This window comes from Heloderma suspectum, chromosome 1, assembly GCF_057233095.1.
Source record: "Heloderma suspectum isolate Gila_16-S chromosome 1, 16-S_ref, whole genome shotgun sequence".
Classification (NCBI taxonomy): domain Eukaryota; kingdom Metazoa; phylum Chordata; class Lepidosauria; order Squamata; family Helodermatidae; genus Heloderma; species Heloderma suspectum.
The window spans coordinates 434,093,110-434,111,977 of NC_139458.1; the positions used below are offsets into that span (position 1 = coordinate 434,093,110).

The 18,868-nt window shown below is 47.5% G+C and overlaps 1 protein-coding gene across 2 annotated transcripts in view; it reads right to left on the bottom strand.

Annotated features, from left to right (window-relative positions):
* Window positions 1-780: 780 nt before the first annotated feature.
* MTMR9 (myotubularin related protein 9) overlaps window positions 781-18,868 on the bottom strand; it is a 34,585-nt gene continuing 16,497 nt past the window's right edge. Inside the window, exons 7-11 of one of the 2 annotated variants that reach the window (XM_084829377.1) lie at window positions 14,966-15,127; window positions 14,010-14,151; window positions 5,013-5,233; window positions 2,263-2,414; window positions 781-1,286 (exon numbers count right to left, since the gene is read on the bottom strand). In XM_084829377.1, the coding sequence (XP_084685503.1) occupies window positions 1,108-1,286; window positions 2,263-2,414; window positions 5,013-5,233; window positions 14,010-14,151; window positions 14,966-15,127 (856 nt within the window). In that variant the 3' untranslated portion in view covers window positions 781-1,107. The remainder of the gene's footprint in view (window positions 1,287-2,262; window positions 2,415-5,012; window positions 5,234-14,009; window positions 14,152-14,965; window positions 15,128-18,868) is intronic. The other variant, XM_084829378.1, reaches the window with a different exon arrangement.

Sequence of the window (18,868 nt, forward strand, 5' to 3'; positions counted from 1 at the left end):
CGTGGGACCCTACAACCAAGAGCCAATTCAAATGTGTAGGGGGAAAAGCACATGGCATGGTCCTGACACTGTACCTCTTCTGGCTGCAGGGAGGAGGACCACACGTTTGAATGTTTCCTCCACAGCAGAAATAGCATGATTATGGAGAAGCTGGCATGTTATGCTAGCTTGCCACAGGCAGGCTTTAAAAACAAAACAAAAAACAACCACCAACAACACTGTGGGCAGCATTCCAACATGCAACCCCTCCATCGATAGTGTGAAGTGGTACAGTCCTTGAAAGGCTATACCAAAGCCTTCTCGAACCCGGCACCCTCCAGATGTGTTGGCTGGGGGATGCTGGGAGTTCTAGCCCAATGCAGCTGGAGGGCACCAGAAGGCTGTGGTACCACATGCTATTCAGACATGTGAAATGGAGATCATGATGGGATCAGCACTGATTGTATAGTCTAGTATGGAGAATGGTGGAAATATCTGCCCTTTTGAGGGACACAATCCCCCTTGCTAGATGTATGCTGCACTGCTGAATGAGGAGCACAGGAAGATGCTGTTTTGGTTTGGGAATGAGGGCCCAAAGCAAGCAAAAATATGCTGCCTAACTCAGGAACAAAGAGGTGCATTTGGGGGAAGAAGGGGGGGGAGTATATATATTTCCCCCGAAGATAGCCTTTTGCAGGCCACACAAACATTCAAAACATTCGTCAAGTCCAGTGTAGAATTTCAGTCAAGTCAAAGCCAAAGCACCCCCTATCATAAATCGCGTAGATGAGGGTTCAGGAGTGGTTGAGAGGCAGAGCTGACACTGGAACCATACACACAATTTATTATGGAATGAGAACACTGCTGGGAGAAGACGATCAGCGAAATTAAATTAAGAGTTTGCTCCTGTAAACAAAACCAAAAAGAAACACCACCATCCAAAACGGAGGGGAATGACAATAATGCCAAGTGAGGAACTGTGAAGCAAAAAACAAAACAAGTTCAACTCGATTGCACCAAAAAAAAAGAGCTTGAGCGCATGCAAGTCTTGTGGGTTTAATGCTTAGTGTGTCGAGACGTCTCGCCCAACGGAGAAGCAACAACCTGGCCTGGGAGCCCTGCAGAGCCTCAGGGGCAATCTGGCATCCCATCGTCATGCGTGCTGTCCTCTGTCTCCAGCTCCGCCAGCTGCCGCCTCAGCAAGTTGACTTTCACTTGGAGTTCTTTGTTGTACTTTATGATGTTGATCATTTCTTCGTAGGATTCGTCGAGAAATTTGGAGGACCGGTTCCAGCGGAGGAAGACTCCTGGTGCAGCAAACAAATAGATTTCAAAAACATGACCCCCCTCCCCATCGCCTAAGACAGCTTTCTGCAACTTGGTGCCCTCCAGATGTTTTGGACTACAACTTCCAGAATCATGCACGAGAATGGGCATGTCTACCTAAATGTGTTTCTACATGGGCCTGAAACACATACAGACTTCAAAAATCTCTGCACATCTTTTGTGTGTGTGTCTACAGCAGATCTAGCAATCCATTATCAGAACACTGGGTTATTTTTTTAATGTATACCCCACCTTTCTTTCATGAAGAAATCCCAGATGGCTAACAGAGACTGACTAAGACAATTACTGAAACACGCCAGGCCCAAGAAGGATTGGTCTCTCATGCCCACCTGCCAAACCCCAGATGGCAGGAAAAAACAGAGCAGGACCTCCAATGTTGATCAAAGCGTATGGGAAGGTACGTGGAGGAGGAAGTCCTTAGGTGGCCTCCTCCAACCTGGCGCCCTCCAGATGTCTTGGCCCACAACTCCCATCATTCCCAGCCAGCATGCCATGGCTGGGAGTGATGGGAGTTGTAGTCCAACACTTCTGGAGGGCGCCAGGATGGGGAAGGCTGAGTTAAGCGTCCTGGTCCTAGGCTGTTCAGGGCTTTAACAAACAGCACCCTGAAGCGGGATAGAAGGAAACAGGTAACCGGTTACGGTGGAACACTATCAGAGAGAGATGCTCCATCCAGCTAGCTCCAGTTAAGATTCTGGCAGTGGGATTTTGAATCAATGGAAGTTTCCCAACCCCTTTCATAGGCAGCCCCGTGGAGGACATGTGACAGTAGCCATATCTGGATGATTGTTAAGGTATGCATGACTGCGGCCAGGTTCGTCTTCCTCAGGAAAGACGGCAGCTGGCAGAAAGCGCTGGTAGCCAGTGCCACCATCTGAGAACAGCTTCAGATCAGAGAATACCCCAAAGCCACAGACCTGCTTGGTGCCAACTTACCTTCCCAGAGCTGCAGACTCTGCGGTGCAACGGAAGGCCAGATGACCAGGCTGTTGGCCTCAAAGAGGGGGTTCTTGAACCTACTGAGCTCTTCTGGCCGATTCACCCAGGACCACAGGGACATTGTCTTCTGGGGCAGCTTGAGCTTACACCTGGCAGAGGGATCAGCAGCAATGACAAGCACTTGGGATTAAAAAAAAACAAAACCCAGCAGAATCCTCTGCTCCCATTCACCAAATGGGTCTTGGGGATCTGTAAAGCACAGAGGCATCTCCTCTTCTGCTTATCTCCAAAGATCTCTTTCTAGATTTGGCTGAAAATGGACAGACTACCTGGATGGAGCAGGAGCTTTCGCTCTGCGCCGGTCTTTGAAGAAACAGCAAGGGACACACTCATGCTGCTTCTGCCTTTGGCTAAAGCCCTGTGCAAAGTGAGAACAGGTTCTGCCTCAGCCCAGCGTTCTCGGACTTGCAAGGGATGCCGGTGGTTAAGGGAGGGATGAGAGAATCACGGTGACATCAAATTAGCCCCTGGCTATTAAACATAATTCTGGGGAAAGAGAAGGGCGTGTGCTCCTGTATACGGAAAATGCAAAACACTTCTTGTATGGGACAACAGAGGGCAAGTTTTGCAAGTGTCACAAAAACACTTTTTACTTTTGATAGTAAAAGAAGAAAGTCCGACAGCGGTAAAAGAAAGCTGGCATTGAGGAAATGTGACTCCTTGATGCTCCAGGTAAACAAAAAGAGATGCTTTCAGTTATCCAGCAGCATGATATACAGGTTCCCCCTTGTGGCAGGAAACAGGAATGTATGTGGACTAGCAGCCCACTTCGCAAAGCAAAGAGGTGGTTCAAGGCCACCTCTGAGATATAGTCCTGGAGCATGTGCACAGAGTTCAGGAAGCACAGGGAGACACACTGCTGGTTAAGTACCCAAAGTTCTAGAGAGCAAGCCTAAAGGCTAGTTTGGAGGTGGTCAAGAATTCCATTTTTCTTTGTACCCTGACTGTGAGATCCTGCTGTAAGTTTTGTTTTATTTCTGAGCGCTCTCTCCATTTGGCCAACAGCACATAGCGATGCAACCACCCGGGGAGTCTGTTATCTTGAGATTGCCCTGGCAGCTCCAGGCTTCAAGGCCAGGCCTAGATTCAGTTAAATGGGCGGAAAGATCTCAGCTGCACTCCTGGGGGAAAGTCCCCCCTCCCTTTGAGGGTTTAGGAGCACTGCTAAGAGTTGGCCTATGACTGGTTGCAGGATATCTTCCCGGAATTTTCAGGGGACCATCAATAAAAAGGGGAGGCTGGGAGCTGTTCACTTGCCTCCATCTATCTGTGCCAGCTTGCCCCTGAGCTTGTGAGTTCTTGGATCCTGCACTGGGCCCTGCGTCCTGTTGGGGGACCCTTGCTTAGGTAATGTAAAGGACAGGCCTAGATATTGCATTATTTTGCCTGGGGTATTGTTCCAAAGGTCTTCTTTTATCTTTGTATGTCTTTTTATCCCCTTTCCCAAATAAACTTCATATCTACCTCTAAAGCGGTTTACCTCCTTCCAGGTAAACATCAGCACTAAATTCAGCATCCTTTACTGGGTTATTGCTACCATGTAATGTGTCAAGCTTCGGGGCCTGAAATTGGGTATTGGGCTTGAGAAGGTATTGGCTTGAACTCTTACTTCTGTGCCCCAAGTGTGTCCTGAAAGGTTTGACAGTCCCCTGGCTCAGGCTGAGGTGGGTGTAAAGGGCTGCTGGTGGTCTAGCAAAGTAATTGTGTGTTCCTGCCTACACTACAGGGAGTCTGGGCAACCCCTTTCTCCCTTCACCGAAGCCCGCGAGAAGGGGAAGGTTACTGGACATACAGATCTGCTTTATACTAAGTCAGTCCTTTAGCCCAGCTAGTCCAGAGCCTAGAACTCCAGGGCTTCAGGCAGAGATTTCTCCAAGCCACCTGAACCCTGGTTTAATCCAAGATGAACCTGAAATTGCATCTCAGACTCTGTATCTGCAACACCATGGCTTTTATTGCAGGGCTGGGTTACCACCACTGCATCCCTGTAGAGGTAGGCCGAGACGTAGTCTGAGCCAAGGCTCCTCAAATGGATTATTCTCAGGAAGGTGCCATTCAATGCTGCCCTAGTGGACCTCCACAGCTGCAGGTGTGTGGGCTGCATGGGGCAACCTTCCCAATGACACCTTTAATACTTTGGCACCACTTGCCAGGGGAAAAAAAGTAGCCGCCACTGTGGGACTGGCTCCCTCCAGCTCAACGGTAGGGCACCTGCTTTGCATGCCGGAAGTCCCAGATTCGACCCCATGCTTCTCGTTAAAAGGAATTCAGGTAGCGGGTGCGGAAAAAGTCTCTTGCCAGAGACCCCAGGCAGCTGTTGCCAGTCAAAGGAGACCAGCCTTCCCCAACCTGGTGCCCTCCAGATGTGCTGGACTATACCTCCTATGATCTCACAGCCAGCTATGGGAGTTGTAGTCCAACACATCTGGAGGGCACCAGGTTGGTGAAGGCTGAAGCAGACAATACTGGACTCGACGGACCACTGGTCTTATTCGGCGCAAGGCAGCTTCATGCGCCGCTCGTGCCAGCTTTGATTTCAAAGAGTAGAGAGTCAAGACTCCCAACAAAGCCTATAGTTTCTGCATTAATATCGTCCTCAGTGATGCGCAGGGCAACCATGGCCACCGAGATTCCGAAATCCCTTGCTCACGGTCTCCTAGAAGCCCAGTGCAAAATGTCCGCCCTACCTTTCGTTTTCATTGTTGCCCAGGAAAGTGCCGAACTGGGAGGCGTAGCAATGTTCGAAGAGCGTGATGAGGAAGTGATAGTTGAACTCAAAGGAGCATGGGAACTGGCGCAGGATCTGCCAGACGCAGTCCAAAAAGAGCAGGAAGACGGGGGCCTCCCACTTCTGCTTGCCATTTGAATAGGCCAACTGGGCACAGCGCTGCTGAAATGGGTGACCAGCCTGTAGGTGCAAGGCAAGGAACCTTTCATTAGACCACGGGTGCAGAACGTCAGGCCCACGGGCCAAACCCAGTCCCCCGGGGGTTCACCAGACGGCCACACCCCTTCCCCTCGCCACATCCCCTTTCCTCCAACTGCTGATCATTTGATGGGTTTCCCAGGATTTGCATGGCCCTTTCCCCCATTCTAAAAGGTTGAGATGCTTCTCCTAAGGTTTAGTTACTGGTAGTAACAGCTTTGCACCCATTGCCTTCAGCTCCCCCCATCACTGGAATGTGACTCCCCCAGGTGCTTCTCCAGAACTGAATTCAGCCCTCAGGGTGAAAGAGGTTTAACACCCCTGCGTTAGACAGAGTAAGGGTGCGCCCAGGAAAGAGAAGAAAGAAAAATCTTTAACGTGGCAACTCAAAATATTTTGGTCAAAGGAAATGGGAATTCCATACCCTACATGAATCACGCAAAGGCTTCTGCTGGGTTGTACAGAGGAAACTGCATGTATAACAGCAGCAGCAACGTGCATGGCACTCTGTCAAGTGGAACAGGGCAGATCCCTGTCCCGTGGAGCTTACAAGATAAAATTCAACTCCGGAGGAAAAATAGAGGAGGGATAGAAATGGACACGGGGTACATGGAGACAGAAGATGCATTTATTTCAGTTACATGTCCTTAGGCTGGGTTACAGTAGGACACAAGATGGAGTGATGGCCACCAATTTGGATGGATTTAAAAGGGGATTGCACAAATTCCTGGAGAAGGCTATTCACGGCTTCTAGTCCTGATGGCTATATGCTACCTCCAGTACCAGAGGCAGTATGCCTATGTACACCAGTTGCTGGGGAACGTGGGTGGGAGGGGGCTGTTGTGCTCATGTCCTGCTTGTGGGTTTTCCCCAGGGGGCTGGTTGGCCATTGTGTGAACTAGGTGGAGCCTTAGTCTGATCTAGCATGGCTCTTATGACAGCCTTCCACAACCCGGTGCCCTCCAGATGGCTGGGAATGATGGGTGTTGCAGTCCAGCACATCTGGAGGTCACCAGGTTGGAGAAGCTTGCAGTAGGATATGGAGACTAGGCGGTTGTGTGATAGTTCAGCATTTAGAAGCAGAGCAAAAATTGCAAAGCATGGAAAGGGCTTAACGTCCTTGTTTAGAGGACAGATTTAACTTTCTGTCAACAAGTGAGGTCAAACGTGTCCTGACACCACTGGGGGAGAAAAAACCATAGAACATGTGTGTCATGCTCCAGGTATTCCCCAACTGTGATGCGGGGTGAAGCCACATCTCCTAAATCTAATTTTAAAATTACTTTTTTTATTCTTACAGATTTTGGGATCAATTTATACCCCTATTCAAAAGGCTGAGAAAACTAAACACGCACATAAGGTTCTAAAGATCAAAGTGACCCCATGAGAATTTAGTTATCCTTCTTGTCTCCAGCTGAATAGCAGAGAACCTGACCTTTCCATTTCTTGTGAGAAAGGAGCGTGGAGGTTAAAAATACAATAATTTTCTCTACTTTCATTATAGAGAAATTACTCACTTTTAGATTACTGCAAAATGGTATTAGGCAACAGTCGTATCACACAGGTTTACAAAACCCCTTTACAAACCTGAATTTTTAAAATATCCTTTTTACAGTTAGAACCTTCCTTACAACCCACCAATTTGTGCTTTCATTTTATGCAATACCTCTGATCCTGCTTTTGGGGTCACTGTGACCCCATCTGCAAATGTTTGCAAGCAACCTTGTGTCAGCAGGGAGCCAGACTTAATGATAACACTCAAGTCAAGGACATTTACGCTATCACGTTTTTCCGTTCACAGAAAGGGCTTTGCGAAGTATGTTGAGGGCTGCCCTCAGCATTTTTCGAACCAACCAGCGCCAGCAGCTGAAAACCTAAGCCAGAGAGTGACCTGCCTTGGACAATCAAACAACCCACAGTAACCTAGCCATGGGCTGTTTTGGCACACATGTGCACACAGGAGCGAGCAACCAAGCATGCTGGTTTCTGGGTTGTTCTCCATGGTGTGTGAACACAGAACTCTTGGTTGTTGAGGGAGAAATGACCCAGAGTTTTAACCCAATCATCCTCCCTCAAGAACCAGGGTTCTGGGTTCACACATCATGGAGAACAACTTAGGAATGGGGGTATTCCTGGATTATTTAGCAAAGCGGAAGTGGACAAGTTATTGAGAGCCAGCATGCTCGTTTGCTCCTGCGTGCTCACAGACAACCCGTGATCAACAAACCATGGGTTGTCTGATTATGTGAACTAGGCCAATGGTAGAGAGGCTAACATCACATTTACAGGATTTGAGATGGAATATACGGTCAGGGCCAGAAATACTGGAACAAGGATAACTGTTTTGGCAGTTGGCCTCTGTACACCACCACATTGAAGGTGAAAGGAAAGAAACACACGCAGATAGGAGCGAAGTCAGGACTTTCAGCTGTAATTCAAGGGGTGTGACAAAAGTGGGGCACTAACCATTCAGGAAGGACAGCCAGTGGCATACACCCCCCCCCATCATTGGTGGCTCATAAGTAATGGAACAAACCAACATCATTTCAAACTTAAGGATCGCCTTTAATACCTGGATGAAAATCCTTGGCAGTCAATGACTGCCTGAAGTCTGGAACCCATGGACATGACCAAATGCTGAGTTTCCTCCCTCGAGATGCTTTGCTAGGTCTTTACTGCAGCTGCCTTCAGCTGCTGCTTGTTTGTGGGTCCTTCTGCCTTCAGTCTTGTCTTCTGTAAGTGAAAAGCACGCTCTATTGGGCTGAGATCAGGTGACTGACTTGGCCATTGAAGAACATCCACTTCTTTGCCTTGAGAAACTCTTGGGTAGCTTTTGCTGTATGTTTTGGGTCATTATCCATCTGCAATATAATGCGGCGTCTTATCAGTTTGGCAGCAATCGGCTGAATCTGAGCAGAAAGTATAGCCCTATACACTTGAGAATTCATCCTGCTGCTTTTATCAGCAGTCAGGTCATCCATAAACACCAGTGACCCGGCTCCATCGGCAGCCATACATGCCCATGCCATAACACTGCCTCCACCATGTTTGACAGATGATGTGGTATGCTTTGGATCATGAGCTGTTCCTTTCCTTCTCCATACTTTTCACTTCCCATCATTCTGGTACAAGTTAATCTTGGTTTCATCAGTCCAAAGAATCTTATTCCAGAACTGGGCAGGCTTTTTTAGGTGTTTGTTGGCAAAGGCTAATCTGGCCTGTCTGTTCTTGAGCATTACCAGTGGTTTGCACCTTGTTGTGAAGCCTCTGTATTTACCTTCATAAAGCCATCTCTTGACTGTAGATGTTGACAATGACATGCCTACCTCCACAAGAGTGTTCTTGACCTGGCTAGATGTTGTGAAATAGTTCCTCTTCACCATGAGCAGAATTCCACGGTCATCCACTTTAGTTGTCTTCCGTAGTCTTCCAGGCCTTTTGCTGTTGCTGAGCTTGCCAGTTAATTCCTTCTTTTTCAGGATGTTCCAAACTGTTGTACTGGCCACTCCCACTGTTTTTGCTATCTTTCTGATGGGTTTATTTTGTTTCCTCAGCCTAATGATGGCCTCCTTCACTCACATGGACACCTCTTTGGACCTCATGTTGGAGTTCCAGTGAACAGCTACCAAATTCAAATATAACACTCAGAACCACCTCCAGGCCTTTCATCTGCTGGATTGGTCATGGGGTACCCAGGAAACAGGCCACACCTGGCCATGCAGCTGCTTGCCAGCCATTCGTTCCATTACTTATGAGCCACCAATGATTGGGGTGGGGGGTGTATGCCACTGGCTGTCCTTCCTGAATGGTTAGTGCCCCACTTTTGTCACACCCCTTGAATTACAGCTGAAAGTCCTGACTTCGCTCCCATCTGGGTGTGTTTCCTTTCAACTTCAATGTGGTGGCGTACAGAGGCCAACTGCCAAAACAGTTATCCTTGCTCCAATATTTCTGGCCCTGCCTGTAACCACTGGTAAATTTTTTCACTACCATGCCACTAACCAGGGGATTGGCTAAGAAAAGCCATACTCCAACTGGCAGATTGAAACCAGCCAACCAGAAATTGCCCTCTAGAAGGGTCAACAGCAGCATGTTGCTGTTTTTAAAACTCGTGATGCGTCAAAGAAAGGAAGGGCAGTGAGTCTTCTTCTTTCAATGCATAACAATGAAGCAACCTCCGACAAGAATTCCAAGCCTGAGATGATTCATTATTCTAACGAAACTAAAGGTGGTGTGAATGCCTGTGACCAGATGTTTGGAAGTGTACGTGAAGAACATGTGATCCTATGGTGATTCTTATCGAATGTAACTGATAGTGCCTGCTTAAATGCCTATATTGTTTAGAAGCTGAACAACTCACGATGGAGAGAACATCCCCAAAGACGTCTCTTCCCAGTAGACCTGGGTCTGGAGTTGATCAGGCCCTGGGATGAGTCATGAAACATAGCTAACTTGCCAGGGACATTAAGAGAGGCAGGTGCAGAACTGGCAGGGGAAGGCACAAGTGTCATCTCTGTGGTCGACACAATGACAGAGAATCACAGCAACAACGTGCTTGATGCAACCATTTTGTCTGTCCTCCTTGTGCAGTTGTCAAATATTCATGCATGCATGCATGCGTGTATTTATCTCATTTATATCCCACGTTTCTTCCTCCTTAAGGAACCCAAGGCGGCATACATAATCCTCCTCCTCTCCATTTTAGTTGTCAAATATGGTGATTGTGCACAGACTGCTTGAGTAGCCTGTGCTGCGGTTGCAAGGTCTGAGAGGTTATTGTTACAGATAATTCACAACGCTGTTATATTTATTCCAAAAATCCGTATTAGGGAAATACCTTCATTAGGCAAACCACAAAGTCACAAAATAGTGTGCAAGCTTTCAGATTCCCCAGAACTCTTCATTAGGCTAGATCTGGGGTCCCCAAAGTGGTGCTTGTGGGCATCAATGTACCTCTACTGACGCCTGCCAGCTCCCTGCCCCCCTGATGCATTTTTATTTATTTTTAAAGTTTTGTTAAAACCTGAGATGTTGGCATGCTGCAAAGTGAAGTGCTGGCATCCAGCACCATCTTTATTTCCAAGAATCAGATGGGGTTGGTAGGAGGATAGCTCTATCAATGCCTATTGGGAGTGACCGCTAAATGGAACCTCCAAGTTTAGAAGCAGTGTACCTCAGAATATGAACTGCTGGGGCGAACAGGGAAGGACTCTTGTTGGTTCTGTGCCTGACCTGTGGGTTTCCCCTGAGACAGCTTCAGTTGCTACAGCAGACCAGAGTCAGAAAAAGGATACTGGACTAGACAGACCTTTGGTCTGATCCAGCACAGCTCTTAGGAACAAGGAAACTGCCTTATAATGCATCAGACCCTTGGTCCAACTAGCTCGTTACTGTTGACACTGACTGGCAGTAGCGGCTCTCCAGGGTTTCAGGCAAGAGTTTTTCCAGCTCTACCTGGAGATGCTGGGGATTGAACCTGAGACCTTCTGCATGCAAGGCAGGTGTTTTACCACTGAGCTACAGCCCTAGTTAGTGCTTGTCATTTACTCTACAGAGGCTTACAGCTGTAAGCCACACACTCTTTGCCCTTCCACTTTTCTGGAGCACTTTGCACACTTGTTAGTTACATTTTCCCCCCTGCTTTCCTGTAAAAAAAAAAAACCTCCGATGTTTGACAGATTAAAAAGAAGCCCAGACTCACGCATGACTGTGTCTCGCATAGGTCTCTTAATGTTATGTTACAAGCTGCAATGAGGCTTCAAGCCAACCGTAGCGAGTTGGCAGTTGCCTCGGAAAGGAGGCCATTGCACAGGGAAACCGCCGCGGTTTCCAGCCAGTGACTGCTTTGCAAGTCATGCCACATCACGTCACAGCAGTGAGCGAACGCACCGAAGGGATAGAGCCAAGCACCAACCTGCCAAGCAGGCGGAAAGGAGACAATGGCGGCATTCGGACCAAAGGCTACTCCTGCTCTTGGCTTTTGTTTCTAAAGGGTGGGATTTAGGAGTCTAGAGCAGCAGTAACCAAAACTGTTTTAGGGATTAACTGTGCCATGGATGTAAAGTGCAAACGTTAAGAGCAGCCCTGTTCGATCAGAACAAACGCCCGACTACTCCAACATCTAACAGACACCTCTGGGAAGCTCAGAAGCACGTAGGAGGAAGGCAATAACTCTCTTGCTTGCTACTGCTTCCGAGGAAATGGTATTCAAATGGCCTCAGGACCTTGGAGCTTCCATTTGGCTAACTTGACTAAAAGCCACTGACAGACTTCTCCACCAGAAACTTGCCTAAGGGCGCAATCCTATGGCCGCTAGACAGCATCTAGACGGCCACAGGATTTTTGGTTTCTGGGGACCAAGCTCAGAGCCAGCGCTCGGAGGGGACCGTGGATATGCTCTTACGATGCTTCCTATGTGCCAGCCGGCCTCCCCGCCGGCTCTGAGGCTCCCTGGTTAGACAGCTGAAATTGGCCGTCCAGCTGCAAATGCAGGGTGGCCGGAGTGCGGAGGAGAAGATCTCCTCTGCGCTCCGCCCACCCTGCATTGGATAGTCGTCCGCCTCCGAGTTTGGAGGCGGACGACTATCCCCATAGGATTGTGCCCTAATACCCTTTTGTTTGGAATCCAAATATTTATTCCTGTAGGCTTCTCCCAACATCTGGGAACTAGCAAGTCATCACAGGCACGAAGATCCGGGAGATGCCATTCCATATCTTACCAGGATCATCCCTGGAGCTCAGATGGGGGCATAAAATACTGTAAGATCTCCCAACTACTCCCTATCTGCAACGTATCCAATTCTCAAAATGATTAGAGCTTTCTCAAATTAAGTCAATGCCACGGACATTTACTTTTCATCTCCTAGAGCAGGAGTCAGGGGGCCACACTGCCCCCCGCCCTCAGACTCCACCAAGGGCTGCACCCCTGCCATGCATTGCTAAACACGCTGCCAAAATTTGGCGCCAGCAGTGGGAAAAAAGGGCTATTTTGCTTTAAAATCACTTTTTGCCACCACAGTAGAGATGTAAAATTTCCACAAATTTTGAGGCCATGGAAAAAAATGTTTTTTCCCCCAGAAAACTTGGACATTTTAGAAAACTTGAAAAATAGGCAATACTTATTTTGTTAGCGCTCTTTACAGATCCACAGTCACTTCATTGCTTTAAGACAGCCTTTCCCAACCTGGTACCCTCCAGATATTTTGGACTTCAGCTCCCATCAGCCTCTGGCAGCATGGCCAATGGTCAGGAATGCTGGGCACTGTAGTCCAAAACATCCAGAGTGCACCAGGTTGGAGAAGGCTGCTGTTCTGTTCCTACAGTTATTTTATGTATAACTTAGTTTGCTCATTGAATTATCATTATATTTAAAAACTTTTAAAAGTAAACTCAGTAGATTTGTAATTGTCTGAATAGATCAGAACTACCTTAAATGACTGCTACAGCATCAGAAACACAGGACTCTATTGAACAAAACCCAAGCTATCAAGAATGCACAATTATGACTCTACTCACATGTTGGGAAACTGAGCATAAATGTCTATCAGTAAAATATACTTTAGATCAATACTTTTAATAAGGAATGAAAGAACTAACCATGCTGGGAATCTTACAGAGAGGATTAAAAACATTTTCCCCCATGGTTTCATTATTTCCAGACATTCTACATCTCTAATCTTTCTATAAAAGTGTTCTTATTACATCGTTTTTAGAAATCATTTGGCAGGGGGAGTAAAGGCTGGCTAACAATATATAAATGCTTTGTCTTAGATTCTAAAAGAAAATATTTCATAATCTAAAGCTGTTCAACTTTTCAGAAAAAAACAAAAACAGTCCTAGGAAAAAAACTGTTTTTTCCCCTGAATTTTTCTGGGCCTTCACATCTCTACACCACACCACCAAATTTCAGTGGCAAACTGAGGTTTTGTTTTTAAAAGGAAGCTTTCTCCCCCCGCCCCCACCCTGTTTGAGCTGCTGAATTTCAGCAGAAATGGCAGCAGAAGTCGGGAGAGGCACAGAAAAGGTTCGGGGGCCAAGTCACCCACCCCTATTCGAGAACATCACTTTTTTGCCCAGCGGCCACCAGCCCTTGCATAAGGGAAATGTTGGACACACACAGCCCAACCCTATCCATATTTAACTTGAACATTAAGCCCAACTGTATTCAATTGTAGTGCCTCCCAAGTAAATGTACATCAATTTCAGCCTTAGCTGACAAGTGAGTAATCTTACTTTGTTAGTAGCCTTAAAGGTACACAAAGAGAGACAAAAAGAAATCTGTCTCTAAGCAGATACCTGTCTGCACTGCATGTGGGCTGCGTGATTTAAGCTTTTCAGTAATGCTCCTTACAAAGGATCTATTTAGTCGCAAACCAAGACGTTTTGTGATGGCAACCAGCAAGAGACATGTCAATTTCAAAACAGGGAAGGTATCAGTGAATGTGGATTGACCAGGAGGGATTCCTTGCAGTGCTAATCTCTTTGTGGATCAGCAGCTGGGAGATGCCCAAAGAATAGGATCGTAGGAAGCTGCCCTATACTGAGTCAGTCCATTGGTCCATCTGGCTTAGTATTGTCGACACTGGCTGGCAGTGTCTCTCAAGGGTTTCAGGCTGGAATCTTCCCTCACCTTACCTAGAGAAGCTGGGAATTGAACCTGGGACCTACTGCAGGCAAAGCAGGTGCTCTGGCCCCTCCATCAATACCCAGGTGCAGAGGCTGCACAAGTCTCTGCCAGTGAAAGAACAGCAGCTCTAACCTGCAGCCACTCCCTCTCGACCAGAGCTTCAAAGCCACGTATGGTCCTGCACCTGGGATCCAGAATAATCTGAGCCAGAGAGGTCACCTGTAGCGTCGAATCGGTACCTTCTGTCCCATGGACCAAGACAGATGCTCCCTCCCTAGGAAAAAGCCAAGAACAGTTCAAAGATATTTTAATGCATTCTCCTACAAAGCCTTGTGGATCGTTAATCCAAACAAAAGGCGTTTTCTCCGACCACTCAAATGTGCAGTTGAAAAATCAAGTCAAACCTTCAGCACAATGAAGGTTGTATCCATGTTAGGTTAAAAGCTGGTTTTATTGTTCATACCACTGGTAAATTTTAAAAGTTTTTTTTAAAAAACTAACATTTTAGTTAGTTAGTTAGTTAGTTAACATCCCACATTTTAAAAGTTCAAAATGCCTCTCTTAAGGCTGAGTTACTGGCAGCTTCAAGCTGAAAAACGCTGGTATTTTTGGTATTCTGGCCCCTCTCCTTTTGCATTTGGCCCCATCCACTACTGGAACTTGCCTCCCCCCCCCGCCCGAGCTTCTCTGAAACGGAATTTGGCCCATGGGCTGAAAGAGGTTCCTCACCCCTGACTTCGACAGTTTGAAAGGGGATCAGACCAATTCATGGAGAAGAAGTCTTGGCCTATCAATGGCTTCTAGGCACGATAAGGAAATAGAGTTTTCCTGTTTAGAGGCAGGATGTCACTGAATATCAGTTACTTGGAACAGAAGCGGGCTTAGGGGCTGCTTGTGAGTTTTTGAGAGGCTTCTGGCTGTCCATATGATGGTGAACTAGACGGCCCATTGGTCTGATCCTGCAGGGCTTAGGCACTTACTCATTCCTAAACCTAACGACCAAAGCCATCTGGGCACCTCCTTTGGAAGGGCGCGCTGTGAAACACCCTTGCTCCAGACCACCGCAAAAGACGGGCAAGGGAGCGCACCTGTCGATGCATTGCGCAGCCAAGCAGGCTGTGGTCAGAATCTCCTTGATGTGGGTCAGCCAGTTGGATGCCTCCAGCTTGCTCAGCCAGCGGTCCATATTATGCGACTGGTCGTTGCAGGCCTCCACCAGCTTGATGAGGCTCTCCTGGAGAATATTGTACCTGCCGTGGGGTGTGAAGCAAAAACAACTTGAGCCCATGATTTGCACTGATAGCCTTATTGTTGGGATGGAACTGCCTTTTGTCACTCACGCGAGTCTCATCGGTTAATGAGCAGGAACGGATGGTAGTCAATAAATACCAATGAATCTTAGCTTTGGAATCTGGGAATATATATGGGCCAAGATTCTGAAAGGTCCAAGAGAGGACTAAAAAAGGCAAACTCCATCTTAGGCATGATTAGAAAAGGAACTGAGAATAACACTGCCAATATCATACTGGCCCTATACAATTCTATGGTGCAACTGCATTTGGAATACTGTGTACATTTCTGGTCACCACACCTAAAAAAAGATATTGTAGAGCTGGAAAAGGTGCAGAAAAGAGCAACTAAAATGATCAGGGGGCTGGAGCACCTCTCATATGAGGGAAGGTTACAACAGCTGGGATTGTTTAGCTTGGAAAAAAGAGGGTAAGGGGAGACACGATAGAAGTGTACAGAATTATGCCTGGTGTGGAGAATGTGGACAGAGAGACATTTTTCTCTCTCTCTCAAAATGCTAGAACCCGGGGTCATCCCATGAAGCTGGTTGGTGGGAGATTCAGGACAGATAAAAGGAAGGACTTCTTCACACAGCACAAACTATGGAATTCGCTACCACGGAATGTAGTGATGGCCACTAATTTGGATGGCTTTAAAAGGGGGGTGGAGAAATTCCTGGAGGAAAAGGCTATCAATGGCTACTAGCCTTGATGGCTATGTGCAACCTCCAGTACCAGAGGCAGTGAGCCTTTGTATACCAGTTGCTGGGGAACATGGGTGGGAGGTGCTGTTGCACTCCTGTCCTGCTTGTGGGTTCCTGGTAGACAGCTGGTTGGCCATGTGTGAACAGAATGCTGGACTGGATGGATCCTGGGTCTGATCCAGCAGGGCTCTTATGTTCTGATGAGTACAAATTGCCTGTGGCTGCTGGAAGTGTCCCCAGCAAGTTCCATATATTTTCTTGGGCTGGGTGGGTTTGCTGGTCTGAAATTCTTCTCCGAGTTCTCTTGCCTTCTGAGGCAAAGCAGGCGGTTACAGGGGAAAGGCCTTTACTGTGGTGGCTCCTCATTCCTCAATGACCCATTCTAGAGAAGAAGATATGGGAGGCATCCTTATTAGTGGTAGTTTGGTGAGAAATTAAAACAGGCTTATTTAGTTAAGCACTTTGCTCTTTGACTGACTTTAGCTGTTGCCCCTTTTTGTTTGGTTATTTGTTCTTTTTTAAATTACTGGTTCTTTTTAATTATTCCTTTACATTGGGGGTGCAGAACCTCAGGCCTGGGGGCCAAATCGAGCGCTCTAAAGTTCTGTCCAAATGACAGCCCCACCCTCTTCCCCCAACCACTGGTCATTTTGTGGTTTCCCGGCTTTTATGCGTTTTTTTCCTACTGTAAATGGTCGAAATGTCTCTCCTAAGGCTGAGTTAATGACAGTAAGAGGTTTATGCCAAAATATGCTGGTATTTTTAGTATTTTGCTCCTGCCCACATTTTGCCTCTGGCCCCGCCCACCACCGGAATACAGCTTCTCTGAAATGGAATTTGGCGCTTGGACTGAAAAAGATTTTTTGCACCTGGGTTTAAATGTTTAAATCGGTATGGGGTTTGTTTGCTTTTGATTGTCGTAGATCACTTTGCCTGCCTGTGGCACAGAAATTCAGATGAAGGGACGTTTGCAACATTTGCTTGGGCAGCAGTGACCGCAAGAGGAGAGAGGCAGGTCAGCATTAATACAGCGGAGAGACTATGGCCCAGGAGGCTCGCTGCAGCTCCCGGGCAGCCTCTTGAGGACCAAGGCCACAGCAGGGGCTGATCAATTCTGCAAAAATGTATGACTTTAGCCACCCCCCTCCCCCAATGTCTGAAAATGGGGGAGTGGGAAAAACATTGGGAGAACAGGAAATGAGTGAAGAAGCTGATGTACAGAGCTGGGGGGGGGAGAGATTCTGGGGTGCTGCAGACCCAGGAATTGAACTGAAGCTTCTTTTTCTCCTCCTCCCATCCCCCCCCCCCTTAAGCTACTTGGCGTGAAGCAGGAGAAAGGTGTAAGGAGAACTGGGAGAGCGAAGGATGTGCATGGGATGGAGACCTGAAAAGACCCCACTGATCTCTAGCTTTCTTGACTATAGCAAACTGGATTTGGTTCAGGACCTGCTCCCTCTGAACTACAAGGCTGGAATAAAGTGGGACAAAAACAGACTAAAGCAACCCTTCCCTCTGAAGAGGCTTTGTGCTTTCAAGTACATTGTGATTGCTGCCGCCTGGTTTTTGTCATTTCTCTGCTACCTTCGTGCAACGTTATCTTTTCTGTGCATTGAATTAAAAAGAGATGGGAGGGGGGAGAGTACGTTTGCACTGCTTTCCGCCCTTGCTGGCACAACAAGAGATAAGAACAAGCTGGCACAGGACTACAGAACTGTTGATGCTGCAGCTTAAAATGTCACAGCATAACGTGCAAGGTGCCCAAGTAGAGCTGGCTTTTAACTACCTCACCAGAACTGGGTAAAATGGAAAGGGGCCCAGTCTGTGCCCTGACCTCTCCTGAGGGGCAGTCACATACCTGCTGCTTTGGTGCTCACAGATACTACCCACGAACATAGGCAGCAGCCTTATACTGAGCCAGGCCCTTGGTCCATCTACCCCAGTACAGTTGATACTGACTGGCAGCAATGGCTCTCCAAGGTTTCAGGCAGGGGTTTTTCCAGCCCTACCTGGAGATGCTGCCGGGGACTGAACCTGCGACGTCTCCATGCAAAGCAGGTGCTCCACCACGGGGCCACAGGCCTTCCCTGACACTGCTAGAGCCTTAGCCCTGGGCACCATGTTCCCTTTTCACGCTGCACACTGAACACACATGTGTAATACCCACAAGGCGATGCAGTGGGTCAGACGTGTGTCCTGGCAGTTGCTGTGGGTCCTCTTTCGCTTGCTCTCCACGTGGCAACAGGAAGGGAAGAAGCACAGGCTCTGGGGGGGGGGGGGGGGAGAAGCTGGCAGGGTTATGATCATGGCCCATGCAGGGATGTTCTGCAAATCAGGTTAGACTATGCAGTTGTGTGTTATGTGTGCTTAGGGTTAGCTACAGTAGGGTAGGGGCCAGAACCTCTTTCAGCCCGAGGGCCAAATTCGCATTTGCAGAAGCCTTAGCATAAGGCCTTCCTGCAAGTTTCATGGCTGAGCAAAGATTTAATCTTTTGCCTCTAAGGTCCAAAGCCATCTTCTATCCTCTACATCCAGATGAGTTAACTGATGAGTTAAGACACTTAAACTTTCTAGATTGGATGCCCACAAGGCAAGGGGGACAACTGAGAAAGGGACAAGGAAGCAGGGCAGGAGTGAGCCATTTTCATTTAGGGAAGCATCCTTGGTTAACCCAGAAATTTACTACCAGCTACAGCAGCCTGACACTGGGCAGCAAGCTGTTTTGCAGGCATGGTAATGGACAGGGTGTAAAGAAGAGATACTTATAGGATCCCCCAGGGAAAAATTCTCCCTGGATTGGTTTTTCTGCTTTACCAAATATGTCTACAAGAGCAGAACCTATTAATAGGGGAATCCATGGTTCTTCCGGAGATATGTTTCCAAAAAGTGGAAAGGATTAAAAAAATTTTTTTTAAACAAATACCACTCACGATCCTAGGTGTGTGTCACGAATTAAAGAATATAGTCTAACTCTGCTTCGGACTTTGAATATTTCTTAAAA